General features: G+C 42.2%; 1 protein-coding gene across 1 annotated transcript; it reads right to left on the reverse strand.

The window, feature by feature from the left end:
- Positions 1-7,865: 7,865 nt before the first annotated feature.
- Positions 7,866-20,395, reverse strand: LOC102837990 (zinc finger protein 613-like). Its single transcript, XM_006868341.1, has 6 exons — positions 20,390-20,395; positions 11,203-11,329; positions 10,838-10,930; positions 9,204-9,445; positions 8,796-9,026; positions 7,866-8,540 (listed from the first exon to the last, which is right to left on the reverse strand). Exons 1-6 carry the CDS (start codon positions 20,393-20,395, stop codon positions 7,866-7,868), a joined length of 1,374 nt encoding a protein of 457 aa, XP_006868403.1.
- Positions 20,396-21,917: the final 1,522 nt, after the last annotated feature.

Consider the following 21,917-nt stretch of genomic DNA (forward strand, 5'->3'; position numbering starts at 1 on the left):
ATGGGAATCCACACAACAGAAACTAACAATAAACAATATCTGAGATACTATCTTTTGTTTTAAGGATTCACAATACTTACTTTATCTACTGACAGGAACTCAGACTTTCATCCATTTAATTGACAACAGAGCAATTGATGTATATGCACTTGGCGTCTCATCAGATTCTGTCTCAATACCAACATATATATTTATGAGTGTACCCTGCTCTCCCAGTGCCTGACGATGATTTCCCTCAGGATACACTTTGCAGCAATACAATGAAGTAGAAATTTGTGTTAATTGCTACCCTGAGTAAAAGTATCTGAATTTATCCTATGAGTTTTGTGGGATATAAAATAAGACATAATTGCTCACTAAAGGTACTACAACATTCAGCATTTATAGGTACTACTGCATTCACTTAATTCATAAGATTTCTCTGCAGTACGGATCCTGTTATTATTTTTTTAATGTGTTCTTGTGAATTATGTGATAGTTTACATGGGAGAACATTAGCTTTACATTCATCCTATATCGTTTCATTGCCATCGTTACAATCCCCTCCATGCATCATCAACCAACCCTGTAAGCCTGCTCCCTGATTGTCAGCACACAGCCCCTCTCCCTCTCTGGGTCTAGAGTTCCTAGACACTTCATCTCTCCACATCGTCGTCTCTGCCTCCATCTCTGGCATCACTCTTTCTCTGGGGAGGTTCCTGCACTCCGCTCTTCTCCCTTGATTGTTCCAGGGACCTCTGCTCCTGGACTGCAAAGTCAATCACTCCCCTCCTTTTGTCAAATTCTGTGATTTCTTGATTGCATTAACCCACAGTGCCACACCAGTACTCCATCTGTGAAGTATACATCTAGGTATAGTTCCCCATAAATGAATGAGGTTTACATCTAGGTATACCTCCCCACATAATGTGTGAACATTTGATTCATAAGACATGATGAATATTTTCAAAGGAGCATCATTTGTACAGGCACAAACTTCAAATATCCCAAATGTGCATTAGTAATAGAAAATAAACACACACATGATGGAGTATTATGCTGCTCTGAAGAATAACAAGGAAGTTGGAAAAAACTTCCTAACGTGGATGAATCTTTTGGACATTATGCTGAAGGAAATTAACCAGTCACAAAAGGACAAATACTGCATAAGACCATTATTGTAAAAGCTTAAGATACCTACTTAAAAAAAAAAAAATCTTTGTTGGTTACAAGGGGTGGGAGGGAGGGGACAGTAGAGCATAGGGTAGGGGACAGACACATAGTTCAGGTGCTGGGGAGGGCAATACACAAGAAGAGGGAGGAGGGTGGAAGAACAAGGTAGACAGGGGAGCACTGAGGCAGGTTTGCCTGGGCTAAATGGGACAGAGGTAAACTGTGATGTATGCTCAACCTTGGAACAAGGCTCTGTACTAAGACATCTAGGCATAGTCTAAATGGGTAAAAGAGGGGAAATAATGTTAAGATTCTTGACTGTCTTATGAATATTGGTTTCCGTTGCCTACTATTATAAGATAGACACTTGAATGAGCTAGAACAGAATATCCAGAAACATGATTATAGAAAGCTTGTAAGCCTGTCTTCAGGCTAAAACTGACTGGAATACCTAAAAGGGGTTCTAAAACTTTCCCAGTGAAATAGGTTTCTTTCTTTTTTCATATGAGTTGCTTTAACTCGAGGTGGTACAGAATTCTGGGCCTAACAAAGATTGAAGAGCAGCTCTGGCAGGATTCTAGCCTGGGTTTACTGACCACACAGCTAAGACAGGGCTAAAGAGATGGATTTCTTTTTGTTTTCTTCTTTCTTTTTTTTTTTTTTTTAAAGTTTATTCTTAAATGTACAACAGGCTCCAAGACAACACTTCAATCTAACTATAGGTGACAAGAGATGTTCTAGCAGGGAATTCAAATGTTTAAACAGAAATGCAATCAAGGGTCACCATCGCCAAAGTCACAAAGAACTGTTTATTTTTTGCCAGATTTCTTAATTCCACCTGTGGCCAGGGGGCCCTTCCCTGCAGCCTTCACTTTTGGCTCTTCGAGTGTCTTCTGCTCTTATTTTTGTTTCTGCTTGAAAGCCTTATCTTCCTCGTCCAGTTCCCTGTTCTGTTTTTTTGGGTTGTTTCAGGGGCTTTTTCTTGCTACCTTTGCAGCCCGACATGGCGCCTTCCCCAGACCTGCCACCAAAAGCAGCGCTCCAAACCCCCTGAAATAGGTTTCTTGTGGAGCCTACAAAGGTGTATAGGACCTTAGATGGAATCCTGGGCCTCATCCAGAACCTTCTGAGGTGGGAGTTTCCCACTTGAAAGAACAAGCAGACCAGCCTGGAGCAGCTAGAGGAACAGAAGATACTTCTTGAAAGAAAGTCCAGCAGGAAAAATTAAAAACTAAAATGGCAGTCTGATTGGCCACTACAAGAAAAAGCAAGTTGTTTGCCGGGGAGCCATCCAGGCAAGCAATCACATCCCTTCAGGACAAACCCCCCTCCAAGACTGAAACTCAAAGGGAACACACGAATAGCTATATGGGCTTGCTCGCCACCATGTTGGTCTACTGGTGAGTGGAAGAGGGGAAAGGGCAGCAATGATGAAATGGGCTGAGTTCAACCACAGTCCATTGACTTCTGCCGACCTGGAGATGAGAGAGAGAAGAGGAAGGGATGGTTGGTTAGAAGTATGGTGAGACCTAGGGGCACGTGGGCTGATGGACAAGAACATAGCCATGAAGGGTTAGAGCTGAGAGTGAAACGTCCAGCTGATATGAAGTAAGGGGAGATGCACAAGAACACCCAAACTTGCAGATAGTACCCATGTGACCTAGCTTCGATGGGTTGATGATCACAACTTGACTGGAGGAAGATAAAGAAATTTGATAAAGGAAACAAGTATAAATTGCTACCATTTGATGAACTTGACCTATATTTATGGATGTAGTAGCTCAAAATACCAACTGAGATGGAAGGAGTCTTCACATCAAGGATAAATTCTATCCACTCTGTACACAGGATTGACAGGGATGGGCAACTTAGTCATAGACTACCTAAAATGGTGTGTGTGTGTGTGTGTGTGTGGGTGTTATAAAGGCACAAAGTAACTGGCTTACAAGTTTTCAAGACGGACTTTAGTTTCAGAGTGTGCAGGGGGAGATTGAGTCCCCACTGAATAGTTCTCATCTTGTCTAGACTCGTCTGGTGAAAGGAGATGGGGATATGATGCTTATGATTTAATAGTAATTGTTATCATGACTAATTGCAATAGTCATAACTGTAAAGTTAGAAATTTTGTAACAAAAATCTTAAGATTTTAAGAGTAGTTAATCTTACATTCCAGCAACAAAGGACCCTAGGACCATCAAGGAAGAAGAGCACAAGTGGAGTGTGGTACCCTATCCAGAGCAGCAGCGACACCAGAGATGGAGGCAGAGATGAGGACATGGAGAGATAGAGCAAGCAGCTGAGGACTCTAGACTCATGGAAAGAGAAAGGCTGGATACTGGTAGCTAGGAGGCAGGCTTGCAGAATGTGCCCTTTGGTTGTTTAAATGACTATTTATTCCTGAGTGTTTTGGGGTACATCCCCAAAACAAAACAATAGAACAAAACACAGAGGGAATAGAAGCAAATACTGTTGAATGATGATGCACGGAAGGGATTGTAATCATTGCAATGAAACGAAATATGACAGGATGAGTGTAAAACTGATGTTCTTCCATATAAACTATCACTCAACTCACAATAAAAGCTTTTTTAAAAAGAAAGGAAGAAAGAAAAGACCAAAATGGATCTCAGAAGACTAGGAAACTTGTTCTTGAATGTAGAGAAGCTAAAACAATTGCAAGAAATGAAGTAAAAGGGCTGAACAGAAAATCTTCAAAGGGCAGCTTAAGAAGACTAAGTACAGTATTATAATGAAATGTGCAAATATCTGGAGTTAGAAAACTAAAATGCAAGACCACATTCAGCATTTCTCAAGCTGAAAGAACTGAAGACAAAATTCAAGCATCAGATTGGAAAGATTCTCTGGGCAAAATATTGAACGACACAGGAAACATCAAAAGAAGATGAAAGGAATACACAGAGTCACTCTATCTAAAGAACTGGTCGATGTTCAACCATGGCAAGAGGTATCAAGAACTGATCATATTAAGGGAAGAAGTCCAACAGCACTTGGAAAAAACAACGCTCCAGGAACTGATGGCAAACAGATGGAAATGTTTCAACAAACTGATGCAGAACTATAGGTGCTCATTTGTCTATGCCAAGAAAATTGGCTGAGCTCTGGTAGTGTACTGGTTACAAGTTAGGCTGCTAACCTCAAGGTCAGCAGTTCGAAACTATCAGCAGTTCTGCGGGAGAAAGATGAGGCTTTCTGCTCCTGTAAAGATTTACAGCCTCGGAAACCCTATGCAGGGTTGCTAAGTCAGAACCGACTCCACAGCACACAACCACCCAAGGACTAACCATTACAGTGGAACTGAGGATTAAGGTCACCTCCACATTAGTATAGGGTGTGACTCAAGTCGCTGCCTTTAATTCCCTTTGGGGTCACAGTCTGACTCCAGTTGATAAGACTGCTTTAGAAAAGTTCGCTCTGTTGCTCTGGGTCTTGTATCTGGACCATGACGTCTGACTTCCAATTTGTGGGCCTTTGGGCCCATCACATGACCTGCCAATCTGGGCTCCTCAGCTCCAGAGACTAAGTAGGTGAGACTTTTCTTCCTTGAGATTTCTGAACTATGGCTCTGGGACTTGCTAGCCTCCACAATGGTGTGAGCCATTTCTTTTGACAACTGTGTTTTGTTAAGACATGGCTGTGTGTTGCAGAACCCTGGGACTTGAGGGAAGGGCGGAGCGGTGATTGATATCAAGGCTTATGGAGGGAGTAACATGTCAGAAAAGTCAGACAGTTGGGATTTCTTAAACCTCCACCTCACAGGGACTAGTTTTGGGTTTTATAAATTATTCAGGCAGCCGCTGAGTTGGAACTGACTCGACAGCCAGTAACAACAGATATCATACTCATATTCTTTTTAAGCATAAATACTTAGAAAAATTCAGAAACTTAAAATAACTTGGGGAGAAATAAAAGTATCTAGGCATTATCTACCTGGAGAGATAAAGAGATAAAACATGGGCATTACAAAATAACTCACTTGGTTTAATGTAGGCTTGGTGTTGTTAAGTGCCGTCGAATTGGTTCTGACTCACGGAGTCTAGGGTTTCCAAGGAGCTGCTAGTGGGTCTGAACCACTGACCTTGAGGTTAGCAACCCACTGCTTACCTTACAGCACCACATCAGAACTCTTAGATTTGTGTTGTATGCTTAAGTACTAATAAAGAGTAGTTTAAATGAACTCTTTATTCCAACAATCCATGGATAATACAAATTGTTATCACACTCAGCCGCTAATCCAAACTATTGGAGGGATGAGGCCACCCAGAGACATTTCAGAACAAATACCCAGTTCTCCATTTCCAAACATTCAGTTATGACAGTTTCTAAGGACCAGAGTTCTACTCTCCCACACACAGGGTCACCACGGCTGGGAATCAACTCAATGTCACCTAGATTTTGATTAAAAATTTTTCAATAGAATGTCTACACATCTGCATTGTTATTCCTACTTCTCAAAGTCTGGCATATGTGTATATGGCACCTGAAATAATGTTTTATTTAAAATGTATTGTTTAGTTCTGTGTCGGGTGACACACAGCCTATAAGCATACCCACCCACTTAGAGGCTGTCTGTGACTTATTCCTGCTCTTAGTGACAGTTGACTCGTGAGTCTCAACAATGTCAAGTGTGAAATATTTACTAATTGGCCTTTGAAAAAGCATTCTGACTCCTGATCTAGTTAGTAAGATTTTTGGCAAAATAAATTTAGACTACACAACTTGCATTTTTATATGACAGTATTAATTTTGAAAATAAGCCAGTTCATTAAAAAGTAGCAAAAGCAAACAAGGTGTATGCTTTGTTGAATGTAAAACTGATGATCTGCCCTGTAAACTTTCATTTAATTTACAATAAAAAATTTTTAAAAGTTATTAAGATTGGCAGAATTATGAGTGACTTTGAAGTATTTTGTCTGTTTGACTAGATTTGTTTTCTTCCCAATAAAATATGTTTACTTTAAAATCTTTAAAAAAAAAAAAAAGTTAGCAAAAGTTATTTGATATAATATACAATCTGCATTTTCATGCTAATTATTGACAACAAATTTTCCCCCCTAAAATTTACATGGGATTTCTTGATAGTTACCAGTAGCCCAACATTACACCATTGATATATTTTATTTATTAAATAGGACTAAATGAGATTTTGTAAATCAGATCATGTTTAAACCATATGGCACATCTGCTTTATCTAAGGGAATTATTTTTTTTAATGTTTTATTGTAGATTATGTGATAATTTACATGGGAGAACATTAGCTTTACATTCATCCTATCATATAATCCTTTCGTTGTCATGGTTACTGTCCCCCTCATGCATCATCAACCAACCACAGGGTTTACCCTGCAAGCCTCCCCCCGCCTCTCCCCACCCCCCCCACCCCCAGTTGTCAGCACACAGCCCCTCTCCCTCTCTAGGTCTAGAGTCCCCAGCTGCTCCATCTCTCCACATCATCGTCTCTGCCTCCATCTCTGACTTCACTGTTTCTTAAGAGGATCTTTTAATCAGAATTTAAAGTTGTTTATTTTCTGAAAAACTTACCTTTCATATATACAAAAAAAATTTTTTTCAATAGAAATGTGTAGGATGTTTAACTCCTAAAACTTCTAGCTAAACATGCTATACTAATGATTCCATGTCCGTTTCACCTGATGTAGATGTTACACCCTTTGACTAGATTAGCTTGCTGGTCTACCCAATGCTCCGAGAAGGCATGGGCTTTTTCCTCGTTGATTCACTACTGCATCTTCAACACTTGGAAACAGGGCCAGATACAAAGGCAGCATGTGTGCAATGTTTGTTACATTAATGAACAGATTCAAAGTAAAGCAAATGTTTCATTGGTCCTTCTGTGTAATACAAAGTTCTCAGCATTGATGGAAGATGTTCTCTCTCGTTTCAAACGATCCTTCACACCGATCTGGGAAAACTGAACAAATATGTGCCCTCAATTGCTCCTTAGGGTTTCACTTCCAAATGATTTTCCATTTGTAGCATGTGGAGGCGCCATGAATGGGTATCAACTCAACAGAAATTAGCAATAAACCACCTTCAGATACCAAGAATTATTTGTTTTAAAAATTCACAGGACTTACTTTATCCACTGACGTGAGCTCAGACTTCATTTATTTGACACAACAGGGCAACCAATGTTTACGCATTTGCTTTAAAATTAGAATTATGTCTCGATATCAATGCATATATTTATGTAAAAGGAGCATATCAGACATTCCCAGTTCCTGTTTACTTCTCTCCATGTACATTTTGCAGCTACATAATGAATTAGAAACTTTTGCTAACAGTCAGCTCCAGTGAACGTCTCTTGAGTTTGTTCTCTGGGTTTTGTGGGACATAAAGATGTAACTGGTCACGGAAGACACTACCACATTCACTGCTTTCATTGGCATTACCATGTTCACCGTATTGGTAAGATTTTTCTGCTGTACAAATTCTCTGTTATCTCCTGATGTCTCACTCTGCTATCCCACAGGCTGCCCCACAAGGACTACGTTCCTGTCAGGAATCCACTGATGTTTACTGAAGTCTGAGCTGCCACAAAGGCATGTGCCTAGTCACCGTATTAACAGTGCTTCTCTCCCACCATGCGATCACTGACGTGCAATGAGCTATGACTCGCTGAGGAAGGGCCCCCTACCTTGACTGAACATGCACCTTCCCCTCTCATGTGTATTATTTTATGTCTCACAAGGCAATAGGTCTAGGCAGAAGTTCTCCCACTGAGTGCAACCACATGGTCTCTCTCCTGTATGTGATCTCTGATGGACCATGAGCCTGTACTTCGTGATGAAGGGTTTCCCACATTGACGGCATTGGAGAGGTTTCTCTCCTGTGTGAATTCTTTGATGTTCAGTAAGACTTGACTTCTGGCTAAAAGATTTTCCGCATTTGCTGCACACATGGGGTTTCTCTCCAGTGTGAGTTCGCTGATGAGTAACAAGGTTTCCCTTCTGGATGAAGCTTTTCCCGCATTTACTGCAGACGTAGGGTTTCTCTCCAGTGTGAATTCGCTGATGAGTAATAAGATTTCCCTTCTGGATGAAGTCTTTTCCACATTTACCGCATCTGTAGGGCTTTTCTCCAGTATGAGTTCGCTGATGAGTAACAAGGCTTCCTGTATGTTTGAAGCATTTTCCACATTCACTGCATACATAAGGCTTCTCTCCAGTGTGAGTTCGCTGATGTGTAACAAGGTTTCCCTTCTGGATGAAGCCCTTCCCACATTCACTGCAGAAGTAAGATTTCTCTCCCGTGTGAGTTCGCTGATGAGTGATAAGATTCCCCATATGTTTGAAGCATTTTCCACATTCATTGCAGATGTAAGCTTTGTCTCCGGTATGAATACGCTGGTGACTAATGAGATTTCCTTTCTGGATGAAATCTTTTCCGCATTCACTGCATACATAGGGCTTCTCACCAGTATGAGTTCGCTGGTGAACAATGAGATTTCTCTTCAGTATGAAGCCTCTTCCACACCAACTGCATACATAGGGTTTCTCTGCAATATGGGTTTTCTGATGTTTCTCTAACGTTGATTTGCAGAGATATGCTTTGCCACATTCTAGACATACACATGGTCTTTCTCCTGCATGGGCATTCTGATGGTGTTCCGTCATCTGAAGCTTGTTGGAGAAGGCTTCCCCACAAAGACTGCACCTATGGGGTTTCTCTTCTGTATAAATGATCTGATGAATGGACCAAGATTTGATGAAGGTTTTGCCACATTCACTACGTACAAGAGTCTTCTGTATTTTGTGAACTTTTTGGTGCTTAATGAGTTGAAATTTAGTACTGTTAAATTTTTGACCCTCTTCGAATTTAATTTGATCACAAAATTGCTCGTGGTCAGTACAGAAAATGGTTTCCTTGTCTCTATTAAGCTTAGTGTTGTTGTTAAGTGCCGTCAAGTCGGTTCCGACCCAGAGTGACCCCGTATAAGGTTTTCTAGGAGCAGCAGGTGGACGTGAACTGCCAACTTTGTGGTTCAAGCCAACATTGTAGTCCAGCGCATTAACCCAATTAAGCTTAATAGAGTTGTTTATTTCAGAGCTTCCACTTTGGTTGATTAAAGTTAATTCTGTCTTCATAACTTTTTCGTCCGAATCACACACATCATGATTTTGACTTAAAGGAAAATTACTTTTGTGCTGACGAATAATGTTTCCCAATGCATTATCTTCAGGCCGCTGCTCCAATCTATCCATCCTGCTCTCACTTTGGGAGGGCACATGCAGACAGTCATCGACTTTCCAGATTTCTAGAAAAGAAAACAACAAGAGATCCTTCTATAATCTTGATTTGCAATGAAGCCATTTTCAAATGTGTTGATGCAACAGGACTCATTAATGACAACTTTGTAATATGAGAGGAATTAAAATGGTATGTTTAGTGTTTTGTACACATCAGTAAAAAGACACTAATATAAACATTCCAAACGTTAGATAATACATGATGATTATAGAGAGATTGGGCTTCTTTTTAAACATGGTCTTAGAAAACATGCAGAGAGAGTAAAATAAAAGCAAATCACTGTGCAGGGCACATAGGGATGGGCAACTTAGACATTGGCTACCTAAAATGAGGTAAAAGACATGAAATGACTGGCTTACAAGGTTTCAAGGGGGAGTTTATTTTCAGAGTGTGCAGGGGAAGATACAGTTCCCTCTGGATAGTTTTCATCTTGTCTAGATTGGTCTGGTGAAAAGAGATGGGGATAAGATTCTTATGAATCAACAGCGAGTAATAGTCATCATGAGTAATTGTGACTGTCACAACTGTAAAAGTAGAAGTTTTGTAACAAAAACAGGGGAGTAGTTAATCTTACAGTCCAGAAAGAGAGGACCCTAGGGCCATCAAGGGAGAAGAGCACAAGCAGAATGCGAGACCTTATCCAGAGAAGCAGCCACACCAGAGACGGAGGAAGAGATGGAGACATGGAAAGAGGGAGCAGCTGAGGACTCTAGATTCATGGAAAGAGAGGGACTAAGAGCTGGTGGCCAGGAGGCAGACTTGCAGAATATGTCCTTTGGTGGTGTAAATTATTATATATTCATGAATGTTTTAAAAAAAAGAGAGAGAAAGAGCTAAAGTGAATAGATAGAAATACTGTTAACCGATGGTACATGGAGGGGATTATAATGATTGTAATGAAACATTCTTTGTTTTACACATATGTCTTTCATACACTGAAATCTGTAATTGCAGATGTGGGTGTTTATGTAAATTCTCTGTGACTATTGCAACTCGACCGAAAACGAGCGTGCTGAAGAAGCACTCACGTCAGAAACAATGTGGAAACGGAGGAGTTGGGATTGAGCAACACCTGTGTAAGGCGGAACTATGTCAGAGACGGAAAGCTCAAAATACCTTCCACTAAATAAGTGACAGGAAAGTTTTAAGAGTGCGCCCCGTTGAAGTTACAAAACTTTCGAGATTCAGAAAAAATAAGGCAGTCTCATTGAGTTTCGGTTTTCACAGGTTTCGCTGTATATCTGACCTTAACCTTATAGAAACCAATTATGGGCTGCTTCCTATACTCAAAGTTACTATTCTGCTATCCTGAGACGCCCCTCGCAGCAGCTGTGGCATCTTGTCTCACATGAACGTGACTTCCTCAACCTTCCTCCCTTACTGGTTTTTGCATGCTTACCTGAAAAGTTCCGATTACAGCTGTTGTCCAATACAGTCCATGGCTGTTCTTCTTGCAACTGGGAGAGGGCATCTGGTTTGCTGACTTGATGTCCTGTTCCTAGGAAATGACAGAAGACCAAGACACACTAAATGGGCCTGGGGTTTGTGTAGATTGTAGACAGCTGTATCTACGAAAAAAATATTTTCAAATGTATAAATTTTAAGGATTTTCTAACAGTAGAAGAAAGGATATACCCTCTTATTTAGGGCCAGAGAGTGGACTGAGAAACTGACATTCAAGAACACTACAGACATTCCAAAGATTTCAGTAGCCGAGGAAGGAAAAGCCTATGACAGGTACAATGACAGTGGAGCTGTCCTCACCCACAGACACCAGGTGGCTGTAGTTCTCCAGCATCACGTCCCGGTACAGGGCCTTCTGAGCAGGGGCCAGGAGCTGCCACTCCTCCCGGGTGAACTCCACAGCCACGTCCTCCAATGTCAGCAAATCCTGTTACAACAGGGTCCAGGTTTAATGAAGTGATTTCCATTTGATGAAGTGGGAGGGAAGTTCTTAGACTCATTCATTCTATATGGACTGATGCATCTACATACTGACGTTTTTTTGTTTTGTTTTTAATAGTTCATAGAAAAAACAAAATCCAAGCAAAATATTCTGAATTTGTGCACTCAGTAGTCCACCCACTGATGAAATTAGAATTTTCAGTCATGTGTAGCAGTGACATGGTCTTCTTAAGCAAGGACTATCTCATATTTACACACACACACAAACACAATACACATATACTACGTTGTTGTAGACGCACATTCCAGTAACAGGCAGTGTATTAAAAAATTAACAGTGTATCAAATACTCTAGAGATGTTGTTGTTATAATGTGCCGTGGAGTCGGTTCCCACTCATAGCGACCCTGTACAGGGTTTCCGAGGCTGTAAATCTTTATGGGAGCAGAAAGCCTCATCTTTCTCCCATGGAACAGCTGATAGTTTCGAACTGCTGACTTTGCGATTCACAGCCCGATTCGTAACCACTACGCTACCAGAACTCCTTATAGTTGACTGTAATGTACAATTTTAGAAATTTAATGCTATGTGGCTGTGGTTATGTGCCGTGAAGTCGGTTCTGACTCATAGCGACCCAGCACAGGGTTTCCGAGGCTGTCTATCTTTATGGGAGCAGAAAACCTCATCTTTCTCCCGCAGAACGGCTGGTAGTTTCGAACTGCCGACCTTGAGGTTCACAGCCCGATTCATAACCACTATGCTACCAGCAAAAAAGAGAACATTAAGAAGATTGTAAAAATGAGTAGAGTGAGGATGTGTAACATATGGCCTAGTTGTAACTTCTGATTGAGAAAACATAGCCAAAGGTCTCACTCTGCACTCAAGAATAACTTTTTTACTGGAGAACAGATCTATGCAAGGGTAATGGTTAGGACTTTGTGTCGATTTGACTAGGCCAGGATTTCCAGAGGTTTAGCAGTTGGGATATGCTTAACTTCCTGGTGATGAAACCTAACACAGGCACAGTTAGCTCTAGGATGGGTGGCTATGAGCAGCCAATCAGTAGAAGGCATGCTTCCTTGGGGGTGTGGCCTGCTCCCAATATAAAGGACACACAGGAAAGGCTCTCTCTCTCTCTTCTGCTGGGGACCTGGGACTCTGCAATTGTAAGCCATTTCCTTGATAATATACTTCTCTCTCTCTCTCTCTCTTTATACACACACACACACACACACACACACACCGGCACTTAACAACAACATATATATCCGTACATATACATGCTTCACCGGTTTGGCTTTCTGGCTCTCGTAGCGTAGTGGTTACTAGTTGGGCTGCTAATCTCACAGTCAGCAGTTCAAAACTACCAGCAGTTCCATGGGAGAAAGATGAGGCTTTCTGCTCCCGTAAAGATTCACAGTCTCAGAAACCCTAGACAGGGTGGCTATGAGTCGGGGCCGACTCCACGGCACATAACCACCACCACCATCACCACCACCACCACCATCACTACAGTCCCCTCTCCTGGAGTTTGGGATGCCCTAATGACTTTGTCTTTACTAATGGAATGTGGCAACGTTGATATCATGTCATTCGTGAGGAGATTATACCCTAGATTTTATTTCTGTTTTGCTGGTATTGCTGAAGCAAGTTGCCACGTTGGGGATGTCTATGGAGCAACAAACGGAGAGCTTCCTCTGCCCAACACACATTGAGCATCAACCGGAATCCTGCCCAAAATAAAGTAAACAGGCTTGAATTCGGAGCATTCCCCATTCAACCTTTATGAGACTCAACTCTATCCACCGAGTTTGCTTGTTCCATTCCTTTATGGGTCTATGAGGAACTTTGAAAAAAAGACATTGAGGAAACCCTTTTTTACATCTACAAGAATGTTGCTATTCAAGATACTGGCCTCCATATCATCTCCAGGGAGAAACATTAAAGAAAGTTACTCAATAAAAGTCCCGAGAAATATTGAAATTGAAAGAGGAACTCATCTTTCTTCTCAAAAAACTGGGTATAGCATTGAAATGATCATGATTCTCTCTTGCTGGACGGGGAAATGTTGTTGTTATTGTTAAGTGCGGTCGAGTCGGTTCTGGCCCATAGCGACCCTGTATATGGTTTCCAAGGAGCAGCTGGTGAGCTTGAACCACCGACTGTGTGGATCAACTGACTTTTCAGTCCAGCACATTAACCAGAGCGCCACACCAGGACTCAGGACAGGGAACTAGTACATGGAAACGGACCCAAAGGATCCTCAAATCACCTATTATGCTCGAAGCCAATCTGTTACTGAGAACCCTATGAGCAGTGTAGTGTGAATTCTATTTTGCCTGATGTAGAATCACAGTCTAAGTTTCTTTCTCTCTAGCTTCTACTTTCCCAGATGTACACTTTTCAAATGAAGCAAATGGCTATTTTACAAAGTCATTAAGGAACAAAGGAAACAAAACACAAAGCAAGAGTCACCTTGACCATTCTCTTCTGTTCTTGTGACAAGGCAGGTAACAGGGATGCTCTGTGTCTGTGGTTTCGGGATCAGATTTCTGTTCAGACACTTCAGTTTCCTACGAAGGGCATCCCCTAAAAGGACAACAACCAAATCCTGGGGCCTCTTCCTTCTTCAGTTGAGTCTCTTGCTGCTGAACAGCAAAGACCTGTAGGCTGAAAGGAGAATCCAATGTGAGTGATGCATGCTGTCTGGGCCCACATGTTGTCACTGTTCCTGGTACTGAACGCAACGCTCTCAACACTGTTGACTATTTGGTCTATTTGGTGACTCAGAACATTTTACTCCCCCTCAGTGATAAAATAAGGAAGACCGTAGAAGAATTGAGGTTTTGGAGTTAGGGTGTTGGAAGAGAGTATTTAAAGTGCCATGGGCTGCCAAAAGAACCAACAGATCTGTTTTGGAAGAAGTGCAGCCAGAGTGCTCCTTGGAGACCACGATGGCCAAACTTCGTCTCTCATTCTTTAGACATACTGTCAGGAGGGACTAGTTGCTGGAGAAGGGTATCATGCCTGTTAAGGTGGGAGGTCAGAGAAAAGGAGATGGACTAGTAAAGTGGCAGCATTGATGGACTCAAGCGTGGCAACAGTAGTGAGGTTGGCCCAGGATCAGGCAGTGTTTCGTTTGGCTGTGCATAAGGTCACTATGAGTCAGTACCAACTTGATGGCACATAACAACAATAACAATGATAAAATGAAAAATTAAAAATGTACAGCTGTTTTGTTATGTGCTGTTGAGTTGGTTACAATTTATAGTGACCCTATATAGGGTTTCCAGGGAGTAAATGGTGAGCACGAACCGCCGACCTTGCAGTTCAAAACTACTTTGCAGTCTAGCACATTAACCCGCAGAGCTGCACCAGGACTGGGTAAAAGCTATCTTTTCAAAAAATGGTCCTTGATTTTCTGCCAACACACCTATGAATGTGATGGATTAAACTGCGGGCAAAATGGTGAAAACTGCTTAGATATTACCAAACATCTTAAGGCAATGAGTTGCTGGACATTGTCTCAGGGAACACCATGGTCAACTGATATAACACAATCCACAGACTTCTACATCCTATATGGATGAGTAGCATCTGGGAACGTGAAAACTCACGAGTGGCCATCTAAGATGCAACTGTGGTCTTTCCATGTGTGGAAGAAAGAAGAGCGATGAGAACTGAAAAGGCTGGGAATGGACTATTGGAACATGTGAACATTAGTCTCCACAATTCTGAGACCAGAACTAAATGGTGTCCAGCTCCCACTACAAGGTCCTGAATAGAGTGGGAGAAAATGTGGAACAAAACTCAAAATTATATTAAAGAAACAAAACAAAAAACCAGCTTACTGGTCAGAAAGAGACTAGAGGAACTTGAGACTATGGACCTCCACCATCCTTCAGGTATGGAAAAGGACTCACCCATGTGGCCCAATTTTCAGCCAAGTAGTAGACAGGTGTGTAGGGAGACAACAACACATAGTAAGGGTGCTCACCATGGAATGGCCAGTCATTCAAAATCAACAGGGCAACATTTACATAAGGACAAAATTGAGAAGAAGGGATGGGGATGCTTTGGAGGCATCAAGGAAAGAAAAGTACTAGTAACCACATGGGTATGGTACACGCAGCAGTGAAGACATGGGCTGAGTTTGGCCTTGTTCCATTGACACCCATTGATCCTGAGATGATAAATAGAGAGAAGAGACAGGGCCGGCTGGTCTGAAGTTTAAGATGATGTGTGAACTCCTGAGCCCATGGGCACTAACCTAGCCCTTGGAGGTTAGGGCTGAGAGTGAAGTGACCGACTGGTCTGAAGTGCAGAGAGTTGAGTGTGAACTCCCATACTTGTCACTAGTACCCATTTGACCTAGGTTGGGTGACCAGTTGACTAGAACTCCAACCAAGGAAGATAAAGATGTTTGATACTGAGAATGGAGTGACACTATGAAGAACTAGATTTTTGCTTATGAGTGCAGAGACTCAAAATTCCAACTGGAATGGAAGGATTCTTCATATCAAGTAACAACCTTCTCTCCTCAGGGTACTGGGTTGATAAGGATGAGAAACGTAGACATTGGCCATCAAAAATGGAGGACTGCTACACAGGTCTGAGGTGGTTGGTTTACAAGCTTTCATGAATGCGCTTAGTTGCAGAATGAGGAGAGGGGAGAGAGATGGGCTGGGAAGGAGGATAGAATGGAAATTGGAACCACAGCGAGTTAGCAGGATGCCTGTTGTTGCAGGGAAGCGATTGCAATCACTGAGTGTCTGTGTGTTGAGGGTAAAACTGATGATCTTGTCTGTAAACCTATACTACATTCACAATAGAAAGCAAAAAAAAAAAAAAAAAGGCACTTGGTCAATCAGATATACTTGTGAAAGAAAAAATTCACACAGATAATCATTCTTATTAAATTGTGACTCTTAATGGAAAAAGCAAATCCATAGTTTTAAATGATGAGATGACATGAGGGTATTGAAGCATATTCTAACATATTTTAAAATGAAAAGATGGCACTAGGGTATAGAAGCATATTTTAAACAGATCACATAAAACACTATTCAGAAAGTGAAAAGTATTTTGCTAGAGGAATTGTAAAGTGGTACAACCACCTTAGAAAACATTTAGATTGATGTTATACATATGCTTCGAAAGAGAATTAAGCTTAAGGTATACACCTAGGTATGTATTCCCCCCATAATGATTGCAAATTTGAAGATTTGAAAAATGTACATTTTCATAGAAGCATTATTTATAGTAGAACAAATGTCCAGCAGCCCAAATGTTCATTAATAAGAAATTAATGCTATCAATTCAAACAATAAATTGGTACAGAGTACTTAGTACTTAAGGCCAATTTGCAAAGTAAGAAGGCTTTTAAAAGATCGTTAAAAAAAAAAAAAAAAAAAGGCAAAACAAAATACAGTGAATTCTATGTGAGAGATTTACATGGTTAGCGAGGTCTAAAATAAATCTGCCAACTCGTTACAGAACAAAGCAAATTCACCTGTAACAGCATGAATGCCTCTCGCAAATATGAAGGGCATCATATATTTCTGAGGGAGGGAAAATAGAATTAGAAGCTACTGAAGGTATGCTCACTATGGAATGGTCAATTATTCAAAATCAAAAGGGCATATTTTCTTTTTCTTTTTTTTTTTTGGCTTTAACAAACAAATTTATCCTCCCAGTAAGGAGGCTGGAAGTCCAAATTCAGAGTGCTGGCTCTAGGGGAAAGCTTTGTGTTTTTGTCAGCTCTGAGGAAAGGTTTTTTTGTTTTTTAAATGTTTTATTGTGAATTATGTGATACTTTACATGGGAGAACATTAGTGCTACATTCATTCTATCGTATATCCATTCTCTCATTGCCATGGTTACAATCCCCTCAATGCAATCCTTCCCCAGTACCCGCCCCAGGTCTTCAGCACACAGTCGCTCTCCCTCTCTGGATCCACAAAAGGGCACATTTTCTTAAGAGCCAAGTTGATAAGGGAAAGGAAGGTGGGCTTCCTATGCAAATAAGAACCACAGGGTAACTTGTTACATAGAGGGGGATGTTATCCTTGAGATAGAACAAAGTGTATATTTGTTGAAATTAAATCTGATGATCTTATCTGTAAATCTTTACTCAATTCACAATAAAAAGTTAAAACACAAAACTTCTGAAGCACTCCTTGTGTAATATTGAGCAAGCCAATCCTGACTGCAAAAATACTCAGCTGAAAACAAGCAAATCTACATAAATTATATGAGCTGATGCTGATGTTGTAAAGCGCTACTGAGTCACTTCCAACCTACAGCCACCCTATATAAGGTTTTCAAGGAGCAGCTGGTGGGCTTGAACCACTGACCTTGCAGTCTGGCGCATTACCTCACAGCGCCACACCAGGATTAGGTAAAGCTAAAAAGAAAAGTGTGGGCGTGCCTTTGGCTTGTAATGAGCTTTCCGAAGGAGGTTTGGCTATGCTTGGGAAAAGGTTCCACTTGGGGGCTAGCCACATTCTGTCTTGCAGTGGGCAATTGTTAACTACACATACGTTGTGTATTTGCTGTACTTTTTTCTTTTAAACGATAAATTTAGTAAAATCAAAGGAATGGAAGCTTCCCTGAAATGATAAAACACTAGTCTTTTTTTTTTTGATGTTTACTTGTGCTTTATTGACTATGCAAAGTTTTGGTGTTTTTTTGTTTTGTTTTTAAGTATTTCTGGTAGTGTAGTGGTTACGAATTGGGCTGTGAATCTTAAGGTCAGCAGTACGAAACTACCAGTGGTTCCACGGGAGAAAGATGAGGCATTCTGCTTCCGTAAAGATTTACAGCCTCGGAAACCTTGTACAGGGTCGCTATGGGTCGACCGACTTGACAGCCCTTAACAACAATTGTGAAAAACACTGTACTTTTTAAAAGACCTGGTGTGGCGCTGTAGGATAAGGACAGATCACAGTATGGTTTGAACCACAAGGTCAATGGTTCAAACCCATCAGCCGCTCCTGGGAAACTACACAAGGTCGCTAAGAATTGGAACCGACTCGATGGCACTCCACAACTACAAGAACAAAATGTACATATTTGTTGTGAGAAGGATCCAAGTAGAGTAGTACAAATAAACAATACGAGGAACTCTTTGGAAAAGGTACGGTAGGAGGATCTGACTCTTGGAACTTGAGGAGGGAGAGAAGACAGAATCACCATTTTAATCACCCCAAAGCTGATTCCTGTGAAGTGAAGGTTAGACAAATCTCCTCCAACCTCAATACGAATTCCAACACTGACTGCTCTTCTATGGAATTAACTCCGATGATGGGTTTAAGACGGTGTAAGACATAAGAAAAGGAAGAAAAAGGAGCGATGCGAGACTGAGAGTAAACCTGGGCGGGGGTACTCTAAGTCACCAGAAGAGACCTGTTTTCTTACAGACGGGGTATTTGTGGATCCAGGGTACAGTTCTGGTGAGCTTCCAATGGGCGGGGTTATGGAGATTTCCCTGAAATCTGAAACTACGGGCCTGGCGGGTGTGTGTGTTTCTTGGTGTAACAAAAAGACCCAAGCCTTCTGCAGACCTGAAGCTCAAGCAGGACTTTATTCAGCGCCACTTGGGGGTAGCTGCGATGCCATTTTGTAGATCAGGCGCAGAGGCCTTCAGACATGCCCATAGACAACCTTTCTCTGGCCCTTGGTCCTGGCCTGTGCTTCCAGGCAAGTCTTTTAGCTCTGTCGGTAAGTGCCTGGGGGCACGTAACCCCACCAGTAAGTCTCAGCCCAAAGATATTCAGCTCTACTGCTGTTGGGGACTAGCAAATCTACCTCTGCCAACAACAAGTATCCAGAGGCACCCACCATGCCACTGAGCCTCCACCCACAGGTCAATGTGTCCACCGCAGCCACCTGGGTCCACAGACTGGGCAGCCCATGGCACCACCTACAGCCTGGCTCTGCTGTCCCTGTTTCTTCGCCTCTGCGTTTTGCCATCTTTCACAGACTGTGGTGTTACATCTCTTCCTCAATCTATCTTCTAGGTCTAGGATGTTCTCAGAACAGGTACCCCAGGTTCCTCCGGCGGGCAGTGAGTCCCCCCCACCCCTTTATAAGCCTAGTGGGATGGCAAAACTGACTGATCCACTCCTGAAGGCTTCATACACTTTACTTGCATAGTTCCATCCCCACATTAGTGCCATGCACCTTATCTGCATTATTAGCAAACTTTTCCAATCCCCTTGGTGGGATACAACACCTTATATGCATCATCCACTCAATCATTTGGTGGGAGCTGCAAGACTGTGGTGAGAAAAGGCATGCAGTACATGGAATTATTTGATATGCTCCATTCTAGTTATAAGGAGCTCTGGTAGTATAGATGTTACGAATCGGGCTGCTAACCGCAAAGTCAGCAGTTCGAAAGTACCAGCTGTTCCGCGGGAGAAAGAGGAGGCTTTCTGCTCCCATAAAGATTTATAGCCTCAGAAACCCTGTACAGGGTCGCTATGAGTCAGAACTGACTCCATGGCACATAACAACAACAACAACATTCTAGTCATATGAGTCCTGGTGTGGCGTTGTGGGTTAATGCGCCAGACTACAAAGCCATTTGAACTGCAAGGTCGGCGGTTCAAGCTCACCAGTTGCTCCTCAGAAACCCTATACAGGGCCGCTAGGGGTCGGAACCGACTCGACGGCACTCAACAACACCAACATTCTAGTCATAAGGAGCTCTGGTAGCTTAGTGGTTACGAGTCCGATTGCCAACCTCAAGGCCAGCAGTTGGAAACTACCAGCGGTTCCGCTGGAGAAAGATGAGGCTTTCTGGACCAGCAAAGATTTACAGCCTTGGAAACCCTGTGCAGGGTCATTAAGAGTCAGAACCGACTCCACGGTACTTAACAACAGCAACATTCTAGTCATAGTCTTTGTGACTCCTACAAAATGCTTAGGTGAGATTATGCAAATAAGGTGCTTGTGGTTGACCAAGGGAATTAGACAGTTTATTAATAATGCAAATAAGATGCGATGTGTGGAAACCAAATGAGAGGAGTCGCAAATGTTGCCGGCATGCTAGGCTTAAAAGAGAGCTAAGCTCAGAGCAGAGGAGAGCTTGACTACAACCAATAAGGGACAGGTGTGGAGCTCATGCTTTGGATCTGGGGACCCAGAGGTACCAATTAGATCCATGAAACAGAGCTGTGACACCAGAGAACTGTGAAGCGGCAGCAGCAGCAGAGACAGAGAGACAGCAGAACTAGGACACCAGTGTGAGATAGCGAGGTGGCCTTTCCAGCCCATAAAGCAAAGCCGGGTGCCTCTGGGTATGTGGGAGCTAAAGAGGTCTTAACACTTGCCTGAGAGGGCAGAGGCTGAGCCAGCCCAGGATGCCTGCCTGCTTTGAGACAAGGCAGAGAAGAGGATGTCTAGCTTGAGCAACTGTGTTCTGAGCTGTTCCGGATCCTGAATTGTAACTTGTTACTTCCCTAATAAACCCCATAATTACCAGTACTTTCTGTGAGCTTTGTGTGGCATTGCAACACATTCTCACACTGAGCAGAGAAGTGGAGAGTGCCAAGGGAGGGACTGCTGGTGTCAGAACCGGTACACAGGCTGAGGGGAGGAGGCATGTCTGACTTTCACCCCATACAAATCAGCTTTGGGCTGTTGATCTTGCTTCTCCTGCCTTCCCTCCCTCCTTCCGTGGGATGTTAGAGGAGGTTAGACGCCCCCACAAGGCCATTTTTACAGGCCACATAAATAAAAGTGAGCTAATTCCTTAACAAGCTAGTTAACTGTAAGTACAATTGGTGAGTTCTGGTGGCCATTGCAACAAAGTATCCAAACAAGCAGAGACATACAGCACACCCTGGCAGGTGCAACTGAGGTCAAAGATGGTGAATGGAGACATGTGTGACCTCCCCTTCATAGGAGCCAGATTTGTTGCAAATCCTGAGTTTTATCTTTCAGGAATCTAGGTGATTATTTATGCTTCATTACACCAATGAACCCTCAAGCAGATGTTTACATACATACTTGGGTAGGAATGTACCATACATCCAAACTCATCTCCATCCCATTCCTATACTAGCAGTGGGAACTGAAATTGGAAAACGAGGATTTACTGGGATATAAGTCTGACTAATAAACTAGGATAAGGGAGGCCAGAGGGATGAATAAAGAATATAGAGATTTTGTCAGCAAAGTTACTAGTGTGGATTTATGGGAGCTTTGTGAGCCACAAGGTCTCCAAGGCGACTCAAGTTTACTTTTCCAATGCAAAAGCAGCCTTAGATACACGGGCAGGGTGCATTAGTACCTAAATTTGTATGTAGTCACCTATGGACTAGAAAAGAACGCATTGTTGTTGTTAGTCCATCAAGTCCAATCCTATGCACAACAGAATCAAACACTGCCTGGTTCTGCAAGCTCACTGTTACAGCCACTGTACCAAGCCATCTTGTTGAGGATCGTCCTCTGTTTTGCTGACCTTCAGTTTGCCAAGCATGACAACCTTTGCCAAGGGCATTTGTGATGATCTAAATCAAGAATTCCAAACGACTGCCTAGAGCATGTCCTGGCATCTGTTTCAGC

The sequence above is a fragment of the Chrysochloris asiatica genome, unplaced genomic scaffold (assembly GCF_000296735.1).
Source record: "Chrysochloris asiatica unplaced genomic scaffold, ChrAsi1.0 scaffold00116, whole genome shotgun sequence".
Taxonomy (NCBI): Eukaryota; Metazoa; Chordata; class Mammalia; order Afrosoricida; family Chrysochloridae; genus Chrysochloris; species Chrysochloris asiatica.